A 16,925-nucleotide genomic window follows, 5' to 3' on the forward strand; every position below is an offset into this window, starting at 1 on the left:
ATTGAGTACCCACTGTGGCTGGGTCTTGGGGCCCTGGACCCTGTTCTAAGTGCAAAACCACACAAATGGTTAACATTTTAAAAATATAATTGATTTAAAATAGAATTGATACATATCAAGGTGTCTGCCATCTGTAAAACTTGCATTAAAAAAATTCTTTGTAGTAATGTAAAAGTTAGCTTTTTTTTAGCAATATCTCCGATTGGTTTGTGTAAGAATTGAACCACAGTCTGAGCCTCATCCTCCCTGAGGGAATCAACCACAGAAGAGCAACACAAGGCTAAAAAGGCTAAAGGCTGTTTCTCTAAGTCTTTTCCTACAAATGTCTTCCTGCCCCCATTTGAAGTAGACTTTTGGTACTTTGAAAAAAATCTTCATTGGCAGAGATATGATAGACGTATTATTTGTTGTAGAACTAGGTGTCTACAGAAGTCAGCATGTTGGACTGTTGGTAATAAGCAAATTATTCTAAACTTTCTGCCGATTGGGAAGAGCAGCTCCATTACCTGTTGAGTCTGAAAATAATAAAATTACACACACACACACACACACACAGAAAATAGTTTTGAAACAGGAACTAGGAAAGCCAATTTGTTCTCTTTTTCATGATGTAAATATAGATGGGCAAGGAAAGAATTGGAATTGAATAAATCAATATGAAACTCTCTGCATAAAAGGAAAAAGTCTAATGTAGTCTAGAAGCATATGGTCAAACCTTGGACCCATTTACTGCAAGCCAATCAAGACAGTTGAATTCTATTTTCAAATGTATACTATTTTATTTCAAAACAGATCTCACGAATAATTCGAACATCATGTGGAAATGCATTACTGGTGGGCGTTGGTGGTTCGGGAAAGCAAAGTCTTTCAAGATTGGCCTCTTTTATAGCTGGATATCAAATATTCCAGATAACACTAACCAGGTAAGATAAAGTAAAATATGCCAATATGTTTTTCTTTCTATGGTTAATTTCACTGGAGTAAAATGTTTACTTTTAAAAATTACAACAATTTGGTATATTTCTTTTTAAGTAAATTTTTAAGTGCATCATACATAAAGAATGGACACAAATCATGGGAGTCACAAAGTAAGGACACCTAGGTAGCTAGCTCACAGACGAGGAAGTGAAACATCACTAGCACCCAGAAGTACCCCGCAGGTCCTGTCCCAGTGACTGCCCTCCCCTGGGGAACCCTATTCTTACTTCTAAGCCCATTGAGTGATTTTTGCCTATTTTTGAACTTTGTCAGTCAAATCATAGTAGATTTACTGTTTTGTGTCCAGTTTCTGTTGCTTGCACTGTGTTTGTGAGATTGACCCACGACGCTAGGTGTCGCAGTGGGTTGCTCATCTTTATTGCTGTAGGGTCTTCCACTTTATCACATATGGCCAGGATTTGTTTATCCGTTGTACTACTATTAACAAACGTTTGTGGGGTTTTCTTTTTGCCAATATAGCTATTATGAATATTCTTGTACATGTTGGAGTATACTCCTAGAGATAGAATCTCTGGGTGTGACTGGGCAAATATTCAGCTTTGGCAGAGCTGCAGAGTAGTTTTCCAAAGTGGTTCTACCAGAGCACACTTCCCCCAGCAGTCCGTGAGAGCACTGGAGTTTCAATTTGCAGTTCCCAGATGGTCAGTAGTGTCGCACATATTTTCATCTCTTATTGGCCATTTTTACAGCCTCTTTTGTGAAATACCTGTTTAAGTCCATTGCCTGTTTTTTTTTTTTTTCCTCTGTTGGAGGGTGATTCTTTCTCTTGTTGGTTTTTAGGATTTCTTTTTGCATTTTGGATGTAATTTCTTTGTCAGAGTGTGCATTGTAAATACCTTTTCACAATCATTGGCTTGCCTTTCCACTCTCAGCAGATCTTAATTCTAATGAAACCTAGGTTTTCAATTTGTTCCCTTTATTTTAGTGCTCTCTTTATATTCTGTTAAAAAAAATTTTTTTTGTTTACCCCCAGGTCTTTCTGGTTTCAATGCCCGTAGTCTTTCCATTAGACCCGATGTCTCACACTAAACTCCCTATTAATTGCTACTTTAAAACCTCCCTCAAATAAGGGTCTCTTTATAGTCCATTTCATGGATCTACTCATGGGGATTTATATACAATACTTCAGAAAAAGTCTGCTTTATTTTTACACATCACATTGCTTCTGATAGCACATACATTTAGTAGGAAACAGAATAAACAGAAAATGAAGATCAAGATCTTCTCTTTCCATAATCTGTAACCACATAATTATAACATTTCTATTATTTATGTCACATTGCATAATGCAGCTTTTCCTGACAGCTTTCTCTGATTCTAGCCACTTAGTGAGATGTGCAAATTACCACTATCTATAATTTACCACTGATTTTATTTATAATTTAATTTCTACTTTCTTACTCATCCAAGCTCATCCATATTTCAGACTAGTTTTAAATACTATACATATATTCACTTGGGCAAAAAAAAAAAAAAATCTGGTGCTGAGGACCATCAGATTGTAGGGACTAAAAGTTCACTTTCCTGTTCCCAGTTATGCTTCAAGTCACTTCTGGTAAATTCCCCGTTTCTCACTTCTCAAGCTAAATGCATTTATTTTGTGTGCTAACATATAGCTATTTAGCTCTGTGTTTCCTAGCAGGCATTGTTACTTAGTATCTATTGGAGCAGGTGCAGATTATGCTCTAATTATCACAGATTGTGTTTTGAGATAAATTTTGATTATATATATTTTTAATTTAAAATTTCCTACCACTTCTCTTTTTAGGTCCTATAATGTGAATAATCTAACAGAGGATTTAAAAGGTTTGTACAAAGTTGCTGGTGCTGATGGCAAAGGCATCACCTTTATTTTTACTGACAATGAAATAAAAGATGAAGCGTTTCTAGAATATCTCAACAACCTGCTGTCTTCAGGGGAGGTAGGTCTCAAAAGTGGAGAAAGAGCTTATACTTTTAAGATGTGTATCCGAGTAGAAAAGACAACAACGCTTCAGATGTGAGGCCATTTAGTTACACATTTTTCTCTTTAGAAATGATTGACTGACGAGATTTAGTAGATTTTTTTTTTTGAAGTTTCTGTGAAATTAATGCTGTCCACCACCAGATACTTTATCTTTCTTCCATTTTAAATATGGTTCCTTACTTGTATCTTTAATCTTCAATTTGATCCTACAGTTTATTTCAGGAGAGGCAAAGTTACCTATCATTTATTTATCTAATAATATTATGTAATAATCATTTATTTATCTAATAATCTGACGCCACTTATATCAGCACTTCTGTGACCACACACATGCTTGGTACTTCATTACAACGACACATGGGACTCAGCATACAGCTGGCTGGAATCATGGCTGAGATATATTGCAGCAACGCAGTAAAGATTCACATCTGGATCAGTAAAGGAAAAGATACAGCCAGGGGAGATGGGGGAAATCCATATGCATGCTTCCCATGTTCTCACCAAAGGGTCCGTGCAGAACGTGCTTCCCCTCCAGTAGTGAAGTGTGGAAACACATGCACTGTTTCTGTCCAGGGAAGCCTATTTGAGACTCTGAACTCAATGGTTTTGTTGGAGGCAGGTCATGTAGCGCTGTCTGCGTAGCCGCAACTGCCAAAATCCCAGACTCTCAGAAGGAAAGCAGAGGTTCACCAAATATCCCCATGTTTGTGTAAGTAGTCTAGGTACAATGGAACACAGTTATCAATTAGTGGTGGAGGAGACATGCCAAAAGCCAAGTTCCCACATGCCAGGCCAAGGAGCAGCCCTGCAAGCACACCCTTCTCAAGATCAGGCCTGCCGCGGTAACTCCTCCCTTCCCAGTGGTGCTTACTGTTTATGATCCAGTCAGCTCCTTTGGAGTCAGACTTGAGACTGTCTGTGGGTCAGAACAGAGAGCATCCCTGGACTTTTGAGGAGATGACTGGAATGGTAGAGGAGATGGCTTTTTGGTCATAGCAAGTTGTGCAAAAGGAGACACAATTTGCTCCTGATTAAGCTGCTTAATAAAAAATTGCATTCTTGGTAATCTCTGGCAAACTAGATGCAGAAAAAGAAAGAAAGAAAAAAGATGACATGTAGAGGGTAAAGAAGGACCAGACTTTGGCAGTGAATTGGCTGTGGAGAACTCTTAAAATACCAAACACTTTCTTGTCCATTTCTCAAAGATCTCCAGTTTGTTTGCCCGGGATGAGATGGATGAAATCACCCAAGGGCTCATATCGGTGATGAAAAGAGAGCTACCTCGCCACCCTCCCACCTTTGATAACCTGTACGAGTACTTCATCTCCAGATCCAGGAAGAACTTGCACGTTGTTCTCTGCTTTTCTCCAGTGAGCTGTTATTTCTATTTACATCTATGTAGGAGGGGTTATTCCTTTGAATGTACTTAGTTCGCCTTCTCTGATGAGATATTTTGCTCAGAAACTCGCATTTGTTACATTGAATGAAAATTAACTCTTTACTGCCACTAATCTCCACTGACCAAAATCTCATACCAAAGTGTGATAATTTAAAATATTCATCTTGCCAGCAATTGTTGCAAAGTCTACAACTTTCATTACCTAGAAACATAGATTGATTTGTAAGGGATTTGGTGATGGAGTCTTGTCCAGCTCTGCCTCCAATATATTGTTGTCTCAAATGTCCCTGGTAAAGATCTGAGTATCTCTAGCTCACTGTGCTTGTCCAGTTTAGTAACCATTAGCCATGTGTGGGGACTTCAGTTTTGATTAAAATTAGGTAAAAATAAAAATCCAATTTCTTAGTCCCACTAGTGCTAATGGCTGTATGTGACTAGTGGCTACCATCCTGGAAAGCACACAGATAGAACATTTCCATCATCATGGAAAATTCTTTTGGGCAGCTCTGCTCTGGGGGAGGTCTCACTAAATTACAAGACCGCCTGCTTAATTTTTAGGTAGTCTACTGTCCAGAAAGGTCTTCTTCACAATCACTGGAATTTTGTGTCTCTTTTCCTCTGTGATTCTGGTATTGTCCTGTAAAATGAGCCTGATCCCTGTCCCCCACACAGTTCTTCAGATATTTGGAGAAAGTTTTTGCAAACTCCCTAAGTCCTTTTTAGACCAAACACCTGCTGTTCCTTCTGCTGTTCTCACGTGTCCTAGTATCCACGCCTTTCACTGTCCTGGTCATCTCTCTCTAGAAGAGATCTAGTTTGTCATTTTCCTCTTAAAAGGTAGCTCCTAGAATCGAACAGATGTAGTCTTAGGACAGGAGGAGTGTGGAAATGTTAGCTCCTTTTATTTGGACACTTAATTTACATGTTAATGCAGCCTGGGAAGGTTTTTTTTTTTTTTTTTAGTTGTGATGTCATGCTATTTATTGGCTCAGAATATATAAACCTCTCTCTGGCCGTTTTCTGGTCCCTCTGTGTTTCTAATACTTTTTGACTTTGCTGTTGATAGGTTGGTGAGAAGTTCCGTGCCCGATCTTTGAAATTTCCTGGCTTGATATCAGGGTGCACCATGGACTGGTTCAGCCGCTGGCCAAAGGAGGCTCTGGTGGCTGTGGCCTCCTATTTCCTTTCAGGCTATAGTATTGTCTGCTCTAGTGACACTAAAAGACAAGTTGTAGAAACAATGGGCCTCTTTCACGACATGGTTTCAGAGAGCTGTGAAAGTTATTTCCAAAGGTAAGTGACATTACCTAGCGTGATAGCTACAGAAACATGAAGTTCACTCCAAAGAGGACTTAAATGTAGCATCTAGTGAAAGGCTGGTCATGGTGATTCAGGGCGGAAGCCTGGCTGCCCTTAAATTTTTTCTTGCTTTGATTTTCTAGAGATTATGCATTGAAACAATGATAAATAAGGAAGATTTAAAAATTAACTAGCATCCATACTTAACTACCTCTTTCCCTCCAGGCCTCAAAGTAACAGATGCTTAATGAATTGCTTTATTTCATTTGCTTAATTTATTATTATTTTTTTTGGAAATGACTTAATTCATTATAAACTGCTTAAGATTAGTTTCTTATTCAAATGCATTGTTTATTTTGATTAAAGAAGTATACTGTTCTAAAGTTTCATTATTGCCTTATGCCAAGAGAACGTTTAGGTTTTATACTTGCATCACGTAGTCTTACCCATGTTTTCACACTAAATAATTATGAAACTAAATTTTAATTGGCTGTAGAAGAGTCCAGTCCCTAAAAGCAGCAGTGGTGTTCATGATGTGAAAGCTGGTGTTGACAGTTTCCCACAGCATGACAGTCACTGTGTACAGTTGATGTGAATAAAGGTGGGCCAATGTGGGTCTCTAGATCAGTGGGCAGTGAACCCCTTAGGGTTCATGGGTGGGCTTCAGAGAGTGCAGGGCCTCCCAGAAAGACTGTGTCTGTTTTTCTGCACAGGGAGTCTTGAGTAACACTTTCATTGATTTTTCTGCTGGGTCCCTACCTCACGAAAGTTTGTTTAGCCTAGATTATTTTCTTACTTAAAACTATGCCTGGACCATCCTCTTAAATAATTTTAAATAATCTCCTAGATTCTCTCAGTAAATCCGGGTGTATTAATTCTCTGTACTGGGAAGATTTTCCTTCTACTTACCTTGAATACTACCCCTACTACCGTCAACTGTGGAGAGGAATGTTTACCTTTGTACAGCTACAAAAACCTACGTCTTTATTTTTTAAAGTTTTGGTGTTATTTTCCAAAAATGTTCGAATCTTCTTAAGTTGTAGTGTACTCTGAATGCAGTATTCATATAATGCTTTAACAATAGTCACGTATATGCCAAAGTCCCTAAAATATTTTTTAATGTTAAAAATCTTCAGAACTCCAGAAATGAAAATTTGAAAGGTAGAAATAATTTTATAGTGTGTGGAAATCTCTTCTTTGATTTGAGTTTCTCCTGTATAAAATTACTCCTTTTATTTATGTCTATTGTTAACTGTAATTGTTGTACTAAAGCCCATAGAGAGTTGAATGTTTGAATCAAGTGTGCCTTGATTTTAAGGATGGTCCAGTGAATCAGGAGGGAGACTGGTTTTTCACCTTTGTAAGCCTACTCAGCTGGGTTCTTAGCGGTGAAGGGGTGTGTTGCAAACACCAGGTGAATGAGAACAAATCTCGGCACAAACTCGTTGCAGCCACTTACTGTAGTGTTTGCACAGAACCTTAAAGTTTACCAAGTGTGTTTACATATGCCGTTTTATTTCTTGATCTTCACAAAATTCTGGGAGGTGGAGGACAGTGATTCTTTTCTCAGTTTTCCAGACTAGGAAACAGAAGCCCAGAATAGGGATAAGGGTCAAGTCAAAACATCCGCTAGAGGTTTAGTCTTCTTTCCGCCTCACCTCTAGGGAAACCATTCACAATTCCTGCCCTCTTGCTTGTGACTCGCTGGCTCTCTGGGATCCCACTGGCTTCAGTGTGGGAAAAGCGTCTGTGTTGACACGTTAGGGGAGTACACCAGAATGATAGCCGTGAAGCTCATTTCTGTCTTCTGCTTTCAGATACCGCCGAAGGGCACATGTGACTCCCAAGTCTTATCTCTCCTTTATAAATGGTTATAAAAACATTTATACCGAGAAGGTGAAATATATTAATGAACAAGCTGAACGTATGAATATTGGTAAGTGGAAATGAATCTCATCTTTCCAGGGCTTGTCTGATAGGGATCCCAGTATTTTCTGTGGTGGATATTGATGCGTTTGAAAATGAAATACTGATTTTGTTGTGAGTAATAGATGATTTTGAGGGATGCCCTTGTGGGTCTTTGGACTTGTCAACAAAGTCTGGGCAGAAGAAATCTAAACAGAGGTGGCCTCCTTTTTTCTCCAGAACCATTTCTTCCAGCTCTTTCAACTTTGGGTCCACCCTGTTCAGGGCACCGAGCAGACGGGGAGAAGCCAGCTCTTGGAAACTGACCACAATTTCAGTTTCTGGTTTCATTACAGTTTCCCTCAATCTGTGTAAACTTTGCCATGTTTAATGACTCTGATTTCTAACAAAGGGAAAGGCAAGACAGAAACAGAAACAAACAAATAAAAACAAAAAGATTTTACGGGAACAATGATTTTTCTCTGTCCAGTGTATGTAGTCTAAGTAGGAAAAGTGTAACTGGGAACGAATTTTATGTCCGGAAAGCATTTGGTCCAAGCAATCCAAAACCACCTTAGCCCTGTCTTTTCACTTCTGCACAAAACGTGGTCACAAAGCACAAAGGTCTGGGAAGTTACAGTGGTGATGGGAACGCTGTGAAGGGAACATTCTTCTGCTGTCTTTCTCACAGCTCCATGGCTCATCTGCTTGCAGCTTTTCCATACGATGCTCTAGGGTCAGTGGTGCCCTGAAGCTGCTTGTGCTGGCTCATGAGAAATGATGGTTCAGCTTTCAGGAATTTTATGATCTGGTTGCTAAAAAACAGCCTTTATTAAAAATTAACAAATATAAACTTACAGTTAAATAAATGATGTTAAAATTGAAGGCAATGAATACCCAAAACGCATTACTTCTGAGTTGTTTTTTACTTTATTTTGCCATTATTAATGTTCTGGAGATTATTTATCTCTATTCTACTTGTAGGTAGAAATATGTAGTGGTGTGTTACTGAGAATCTCTCAGAAGCTTGGAATCAGACATGGTGGGAGTATTTACACCATGGAAATTGGAAATCATACAGATGAGTGCCCCTACCCCAGATCCAGATGCTAAATATTTACCAATACACCTGCCTCTGTGTAGAACCCAGTTGGAATGTGAGAAATTCAGTTAGCCAGTTATTTAGCTTCAGAGCCCTGTAAGTCCTGTAGCCAACTGCATAAGTTTTAGCATTTATTTTCATTTTTATAGCAAAGGGAATCATACACACAAAAAAGCGTTAACATATCATCTGTCTTGTTTGCCATCTCAGCCACAGTATGATTCAAAGGCAAAAAAATGGTAGTTGCAAACCATTTGCAAAGCCAAGGAGAGCATAAGTTTGTCCAATAAGTTTCCTGACTAAATTAATCTTACTCAGTGTAGCAATGTGACTTTCCCTTAAATGTAGCTAGATGGTATTCTCCAACCAGAGCAATTTTCTTCATCCCTTGCTGAAACTCTCAGAAATATAGTTAGTATTGTTGCTCCTAAACTGTGTGTTTTTTAAAGCTTTTGTCCATAATTACTATTTTGTTTGTGTTATAGCACATATTATGATACCTTGTCAGTAGTAAATATTAAGTAAATATTTGTTGAGAGGATCGTCATATGCTTAGCTAAAGTGTGTGTGTGTGTGTTTGTAAAGGTCTTGATAAGCTGATGGAGGCAAGTGAATCTGTTGCAAAACTCTCTCAGGATCTTGCAGTAAAGGAGAAGGAATTGGCAGTGGCTTCCATAAAAGCAGATGAAGTGAGTCTGCATTTATTTTGTTACTAGTGTGAGGAGTACTTTTTCATATTAAAAAAAAAGCGTTCTTGAGGGGAGGGTATAGCTCAAGTGGTAAAGCGCATGCTTAGCATACACAAGGTCCTGGGTTCAATCTCCAGTACCTCCTCTGAAAATAAATAAACCTAATTACCTAACCCCACCGAAAAAAAAAGCATTCTTTAAAAATGTTATTTAAAAAGTAAACAGAATGTAAACCTACAGACTATTTCTGGTAAGATAATGTTTACAAAGACCAAGAGATTGTTTTATTTAACTTATACCAAAACATACCTAAACTATTATGTCCTCTGCTTGGTCTAAGATTATTTTTTTCTTCTCTGGATCTATCTGTTTCTTTTGTTTTCTGTCATCTGTTTAGGAAAGTTCTGCTTGATTATAAGTTATATTTGGTCTTCTCTTTAAGGTCTGTGCATGCTCTAGCTTTCTAGGATAGCTCAACCAAGTCCTATCTGAAGTTTGTGTTGGGGAAGAAAAAGGATAAAAGGAAGAGTTGGTTGAGTTGGAAAAAAAAATAATAAGATACTCCTCCTAAGGTGACAGGGTTATCTGTGTGCTGCTTCTTTATCGATGACCCAGCAGTCTCAACCTGCTTTTAGCTTCCACTCACTGAGAGTCAGTTAAGAATAGACACTTAAGTCTTGACCGTTAGCCAGTTACTGAAACGAGAGTTAGCATAGGTGAGGCACTTAGCATAAACCTGACGTGTCGTGGGCACTCAACAAACATTAGCTATTATATTATTATTACACGAGACTTAGTATGGTTTCTCACCTTATTCTATTGCAGTTTACTTGAATTGATTTAATTTTCTAGAAATTACATAAAGTAGAAATATCATTTTTATGAAAGCTTAAAATTTATTTTTATACATTCCGTGCCTGAGAGAAAGCTTAGGAAATAGAAGACTGCAAAACTGCTTGAAGGAGATACTTTAGTACATTTAAAATATAGACAGCTTAGATGGGAAATACATTTGCTCTTAGTCTTCTTTTATATTATATTGAATAAACATTATCTAACTACGTGAATCTGTACATTTTCCTTGAAAGGTTTCTATTTACCCTCGTGTGTTTCCTCAATTTAACAGGTATTAGCAGAAGTCACAATAAGTGCTCAGGCTTCAGCCAAAGTAAAAAATGAAGTGCAGGAAGTCAAAGACAAAGCCCAAAAAATAGTGGATGAAATTGATAGTGAAAAAGTAAAAGCTGAGACCAAGCTGGAGGCGGCTAGACCTGCACTGGAAGAAGCAGAAGCCGCCCTAAACGTGAGCAGTGCGTTGCTGTCCCTCCCAACAAAAGTTCTAGCAGGCACCGCGCTTCACTGCATGAAGTTATCCGTGTGATTTCTGTCATCAGAAAACTGAATTGAATTCTTACAGTGATTTATAATCCCCGAGTTTTGAAACATTTGAAACAAATATTTCTGCTGATTATGTATTTTCAAAGTTCTATTTTTTTTAAGGCTTCACTTCCCATAACATTTTTATTTCATAAATCAGTCTTCCATTAGCTGAGGAATAATGCTGTGGTTATTGGCTTAAACTGCAGCCTAAGGGATTCAGATTATATAGAGAGCCTTCTCAGTTCTTCCAGCATCTTAACTAGATTGTGTCATGCACCCTTTTAAAATCCCCTTGTGGTTCCCATTGCTCTTTGGGTTACAGTCTCAAGCAAGGCATCTGCAGCTGTGAGGCAGGAAGGGGCAGCTTCAGAGACCAGCAGATCTGCATTTACTCTCATGACCACTTCTTAGACGATAATCTGGAGGAAAATTTACTTAACTTCCTTGGGTCTCTATCAGGATTCAGTTCTTCGTTGATCCTTGAAGGACAAATGTAAGCATTAGAAGTAATGAACAGTTGGCTGTGTGCATAGGAAGTGCTCAGTAAATACTGGTGCTATTGCTATGATAGTCTAGCTCCTGTCTACCCCTTGAACTCTATCTCTTGTCTTGTCCCTACACAGAACATGACCCAGCCATGCAGGAACACCTACAGGCTTGGCAATAATCATGGTCTGTCCCCTTTAAATGAGTCTCTTCCTCTGCCAGGAGTGCTTTTCCTCACCTTCACTGGCTAATAAAAGTCATTCCCCAAGACCAGGCTCAGATCTCACGCCTTCCAGAAAGGTTTTGATTCTTCTGGACCTCTTGATTTCCTATACTCCTGTCATGGCAGATAATCCTAGTTTAGGGTAACTGTGTCTTCCCTCTCTTCCTTAGAAGATTCTGAGGACAGAGCTATTACTGTTTGTTTTTGTTTTATCTGGGAGAATGCCTGTATTTGCTAAACAGATGAATAGATTTATTATCATCATTTAATAAAATTGTGACAATGACCAGGACACATTCTCTACCCTCACACCCTTTATGGCTCCTGTGATAACATACGAGACAGTGAGCCCTGAACCAAACAAGTCTTAGGTGTTTTCATTGATCACATGATGTCCCAGTCCTTCTTGACTTGAATGTCAGGTAATGTCTTGTTTCAAACCCAGCTCACTGATACTTTCAAAAATACTTTAATGAGTTATATGTTATAATAACTTCTCTTGTCTCCTTCAAATGCCTCTCCCTTCCACAGACAGGGCAGCCCTCAAAATGAAAACTGAAGGTGAGGTTTCTAATATTCAGGGCCTTGCTCCTCTTTTATTATCCGTATGTAATAAAGACTCTATGCTTTGAAGATGGAAGCTATCTAAATGTTACACATAAATGGTGGTTATTACTAACAGAGGAATGGGGTGGTGGGCATTTGAGGGCTACAAGGGGTAAAAAATGAAAACAAAGAGACAGAAATCCCAAAGTGACAATGAAAGAGCCATTATGCAGAAAACTTGGAATGCAAAGCCTTGAGGAGATAATATCAAGGATTTGGGAGAAAATATGTTTTAAAGTTTTCTACTTTAATTATTTAAAAGTATTAGCTTTCCATACAACTAGGAATAGTACTCAACAAAAAAATTTTTGATCCCTAACCCCAAATACAGACTATCAAGCCAAATGATATTGCCACAGTCAGGAAACTTGCAAAGCCCCCTCATCTTATTATGAGAATCATGGACTGTGTTCTGTTACTATTTCAAAAGAAAATTGACCCTGTCACTATGGATCCAGAAAAACCCTGCTGCAAGCCATCATGGGGAGAGTCATTAAAAGTAAGTAAAATCAATTTCTGTTAAGTCCTATGGGGTGTACCAGGTGTCTGCATCTCAGGATGCTTAATATAGACCAGACCAGCTGGCAGGCAATAATTGATCATTGTGCATTGAAGAGTTTATCTTAAACTGCATCTCCCAAAATGTAAGTAGGGAAAAAAATTTAAAGCCAGATGCCCTCTTTTTATAAAATCTGTCTTGAAATCAGTAGCTGTATTGGCACAGTCTTGATGTCAGCCCAACATCATAGGAGCTTGTGTGGTTGGTGGCATTTCGATGCACTCACTAGACAGGAAACTTACCTTGCTTTTCTTCTTTACTTTTCACCATGGAAACAGGAAGACAGCTTGCAATTTATAGCTTTAGGTTGACTACTGCCACAGTCTTGATTTGTATGTGTACAGCAAATCAATTGTTACTTCTTTGAAAAAAATTCAATTTAGAAGTACATGCTAACCCAAGAAGAAAGTGCATATTTTCTCCCGGAGCTTAAAGGTTGTAATACTGTTTTTCAGTTGATGAGTGCAACAGGGTTCCTGTGGAGCCTCCAGCAGTTCCCCAAGGACACTATAAATGAAGAGACTGTTGAGTTACTACAGCCGTATTTTAATATGGATGATTACAATTTTGAAAGTGCCAAAAAAGTCTGTGGGAATGTGGCAGGTCTGCTGTCTTGGACACTTGCAATGGCAACATTTTATGGTATCAACAGAGAAGTGTTGCCTCTGAAGGTAAAAGTTTCCTTCCTTTTCCCAGTAAATCAATGTTTAATAAAATCAGTCATCATCAGTATTACTGCTGTTAAAAGACAAAGCATAATTTGGACTAATAAAGTTAAGTTTCTCCATTACTAAATTTTTCTTTTTTTTCTGTATGTTCTCTCAGTTTCTCATTCTTTTTACATCTGTTACATGTTTCTTGTCATTGCAGACAAGAAACCAAAACCAACTTGTTAACTGAAACAGGAAGTGAACTTATTGGGAATAATAATCAAACTATTATGAAAGGAAACTGGCCATATCTTTAGAGATTTGAGATTACATTTGGAGACTAAGTTTGATTACCGTATTCTGAACAAAATTTATAAAAATTAGGACCAACACCGAGAAATGTCTTCAACTTCAAAGACACAAAGAGAACCTTATAGAGGTTCTCTAAGAAACAAAATTTAAAAGGTTGTTTACAAAAGAAGAGAAATCAGGATGTCACAGACTTCCCACAGCCCAAAATACTAGAAATTAGTGGAAAAACACATGCAGAGTGCTGAGTAGGAAATTACTGGGGTCTAAGAATTCAACTGGCCAAGCTGCTCTTAACATATGAGGGAACAAAAAGACATTCTTAAGGATGCAATTTAAGTATTGAGGGATAAACACACACCCACACCCACACCATCTATACTGGGCTAGATTGTCTTTTATCTCTGAGGGAACAAAAATACATTCTCAGTCATGCAAAGGATTCATAAAGTATACCACCCAGACACATACTACCCCCATTCCATCCTCTCAGCACCTTAAAGCTAAAAAAGTTGAAAGAGGTTGCTCTGTGGAATGGAAAATGGTACACAGGCAAGCAGAAGCATACTGTTTTTCACAATAAGCCTCATAGAAATAGCTGCCTCTTTAAACTTTGCCTATAGGTAACTTTGAGTAAAACAGAAAATAAATTTAAAAGTTTTAGCAAAGAGAAATGGTGAGCAAATATAGCAAGTACACCCAAACAAAAAGATACCAAGAGAGAGATGTTACTATAAATGTAGAATTCAAGAAAAAAAGTACTTATAAGAGCAGTTATTTTTATTGATAAGAATCATGATCCACAGTGAGACTTCATTGTAATAATGCCTTATGCAATAAATAAAATAGCATCACATTACATAAGGTAAAGTCCATTAATATTTTAAGTGGAAATTAACAAAGATAATACTGTGATTTGAGATTGTGGCATACACCATTAACCTGCGACAGGTCTGGTAGGTAAAGAGCCAGCTGTCGAAGGGACTATGCTTGGCTTAATGCTCTGCTGTCCCCTCTCGAAGTCCTTAATACTTTTTAAACAAGGGTCCCTGCATTTCCTCTTTGCAATTTTATGTAGCCAGTCCTGAATAGGCATAAATTAATTATAGATTTTATACTATATTATTATTATTTTTTTAAATATATGTATTTTTATTGAAGTATAGTCAGTTTACAGTGTGTCAGTTTCTGGTGTACAGCATAATGCTTCAGTCCTACATGAACAGACATATATTTGTTTTCATATTCTTTGTCACCCAAGTTACTACAAGATACTGAATATAGTTCCCTGTGCTACACACACTATATTATTTTTAAGGTTGAATAACTACATTGAACTTTCTTCAGTATGAACAAAGACTATGAGATTATGTCTAGTGTCCAAGACACATGGACAAAAATTGATCATACTCAATTCTAAAAGAAGGCTTTGATTCAGTTCCCCAAAGCAAAAATTGCTGAGGCCTCATTCTCTGATTATAAGCAACAAAATTAGAATGTTTATATTAAAAAAAAAAAAAAGCCAGTCACTTCTATTTAGAAAATGATGGTAAAAAGCTAGTTACCAAAGCTTCTGTGATGTGGCCAGAAATGCTACTTTCCTAGCCCTTAAGTGAATCAAAGAAACTAAACACTCCAGTATGTATAAATACTCACCTGTAAGCTTACACACACACACACACACACACGCAATTTGAGGAAAGTAGAATAAAGCTAATAAAATAACAGAGAAAAGTAGTAGAATTAAAGAATTGGTGCTCTGCAAAAATATATGTATGTAAGAGATGTGTTCTTGGAAAATCTAATCAAGAAGAAAATACACAAAAACAAATGAATATCAAAAGGTAAATGCATATAATCACAGATGTGTAGATTTAAATAAATAAACAGCAGATATTACATAGTTATATGTAAATACATTAGAACATCTAAATGAAATAAAAACTTACTGAGAAAAAGAGCTAATTTCAAAAAACCAAATATCGAGAAAGAAAGTGAGAAAGTTACCAAGGAACTTCTACCCTAGAAGGCTCTAGGGCTCTATTTCTTTACTGATTAATTACTTTAAATTTATAAGAAACAGATAATTACCATGCCGTAGGACTTAGAAAAAGATGAAAAACTCTTGTTACAGTAATTTCACTTCAAAAATCTTTACCAAGGAAACCAAAATGTTTACATACCCAATAGGATTTATTATATAGCATTCTTTATAATACTTTAAAATTTGGGGTAGGGGAGAAATGTTTAAAAGTAGGGCAAAGGTTAAATAAATTATGATACATCCAAATTATGGGATATTGTGCAGCCATATAACTAATATTCATGAAAAAAGTATTTAAGGATGTGGGGGAAATGATTGTACTATTTTAAGTGAAAAAAATCAAAATGCTAGTTATCAACTTCTTGACACAATACTTACAGACTATCTCTGGGTAAAATCATGAGTAATTTTTTCACTCGTCCTCATATATTTTGGCATTTTTCATATGAACATTAACAGGTACAAGGAAGAAAATCAACTTTAATGAAATTTCTCTGCTTCCGCAGCTGAAGACACCAAAACAGATGACTTCCAAAGAGGGCAAAAATTATGTAGTAATTTATGTTATTAGTTACCAACTGAAATGAATGTTTCGTAGCACTAATACAGCTCTACACTAACCACATCTTCTTCCTTTGAAGGCTAACCTGGCCAAGCAAGAGGGCCGTTTATCAGTTGCTAATGCTGAACTGGGGAAGGCTCAGGCACTGCTTGATGAGAAACAAGGAGAGCTGGATAAAGTGCAAGCAAAATTTGACGCAGCAATGAATGAGAAAATGGTGAGATTAAGTGCGCAACAATCACCAGTGCAACGTACTGAAATGTTGCACAAGCATGTGTTGTATTTAGAAATCAGGCAGATGTTTATGAAGAAAAAATATTTATCCAAATGCCCTTACTCACTGGCAGTGTCTACTTATTTTAGGTCTTCAACACCCCAAAATCTTTTTTCTGTTTTTAGTGATTGTTTTCTATAAGAGGAAGCTGTGATGTCATACGCAAAGAGTACTGACTTTGGAGTCAGAAAACTGGGTTTGAGATCCAGCTCAGGCACTGATGAATTGTGCCATTGCAGGCAATCGACCAGCGTTATCTGTCAAATGGACAGCCTCACACAACCTCATGGTGTAGGTTGTAAGCACTGGTGGTCGGGTAAACGTTTAACAATCGGCTTGTAGGGGGCAAGGGCTTGGGGGAGAAGAAAGCCTTGGTTTACAGTGTTGGCTGATCTCTGTGGTCTAGGTACCCCCGCCACCATCAATTTTAAGCTATCAATGTGACAACACAATGCAGATTTGGAAAAAGATAC

At 37.6% G+C, this 16,925-nt stretch overlaps 1 protein-coding gene across 1 annotated transcript in view; it reads left to right on the forward strand.

Moving 5' to 3' along the window:
- DNAH8 (dynein axonemal heavy chain 8) overlaps nt 1–16,925 on the forward strand; it is a 219,412-nt gene that overhangs the window by 131,296 nt on the left and 71,191 nt on the right. The window contains 10 exon segments of the mRNA XM_032462995.1: nt 793–923; nt 2,768–2,921; nt 4,171–4,335; nt 5,431–5,657; nt 7,481–7,599; nt 9,256–9,359; nt 10,486–10,662; nt 12,386–12,553; nt 13,069–13,284; nt 16,258–16,395. Of these exon segments, the coding sequence (XP_032318886.1) occupies nt 793–923; nt 2,768–2,921; nt 4,171–4,335; nt 5,431–5,657; nt 7,481–7,599; nt 9,256–9,359; nt 10,486–10,662; nt 12,386–12,553; nt 13,069–13,284; nt 16,258–16,395 (1,599 nt within the window).

Source organism: Camelus ferus, chromosome 20 (assembly GCF_009834535.1).
Source record: "Camelus ferus isolate YT-003-E chromosome 20, BCGSAC_Cfer_1.0, whole genome shotgun sequence".
In the NCBI taxonomy this organism is placed as follows: Eukaryota; Metazoa; Chordata; class Mammalia; order Artiodactyla; family Camelidae; genus Camelus; species Camelus ferus.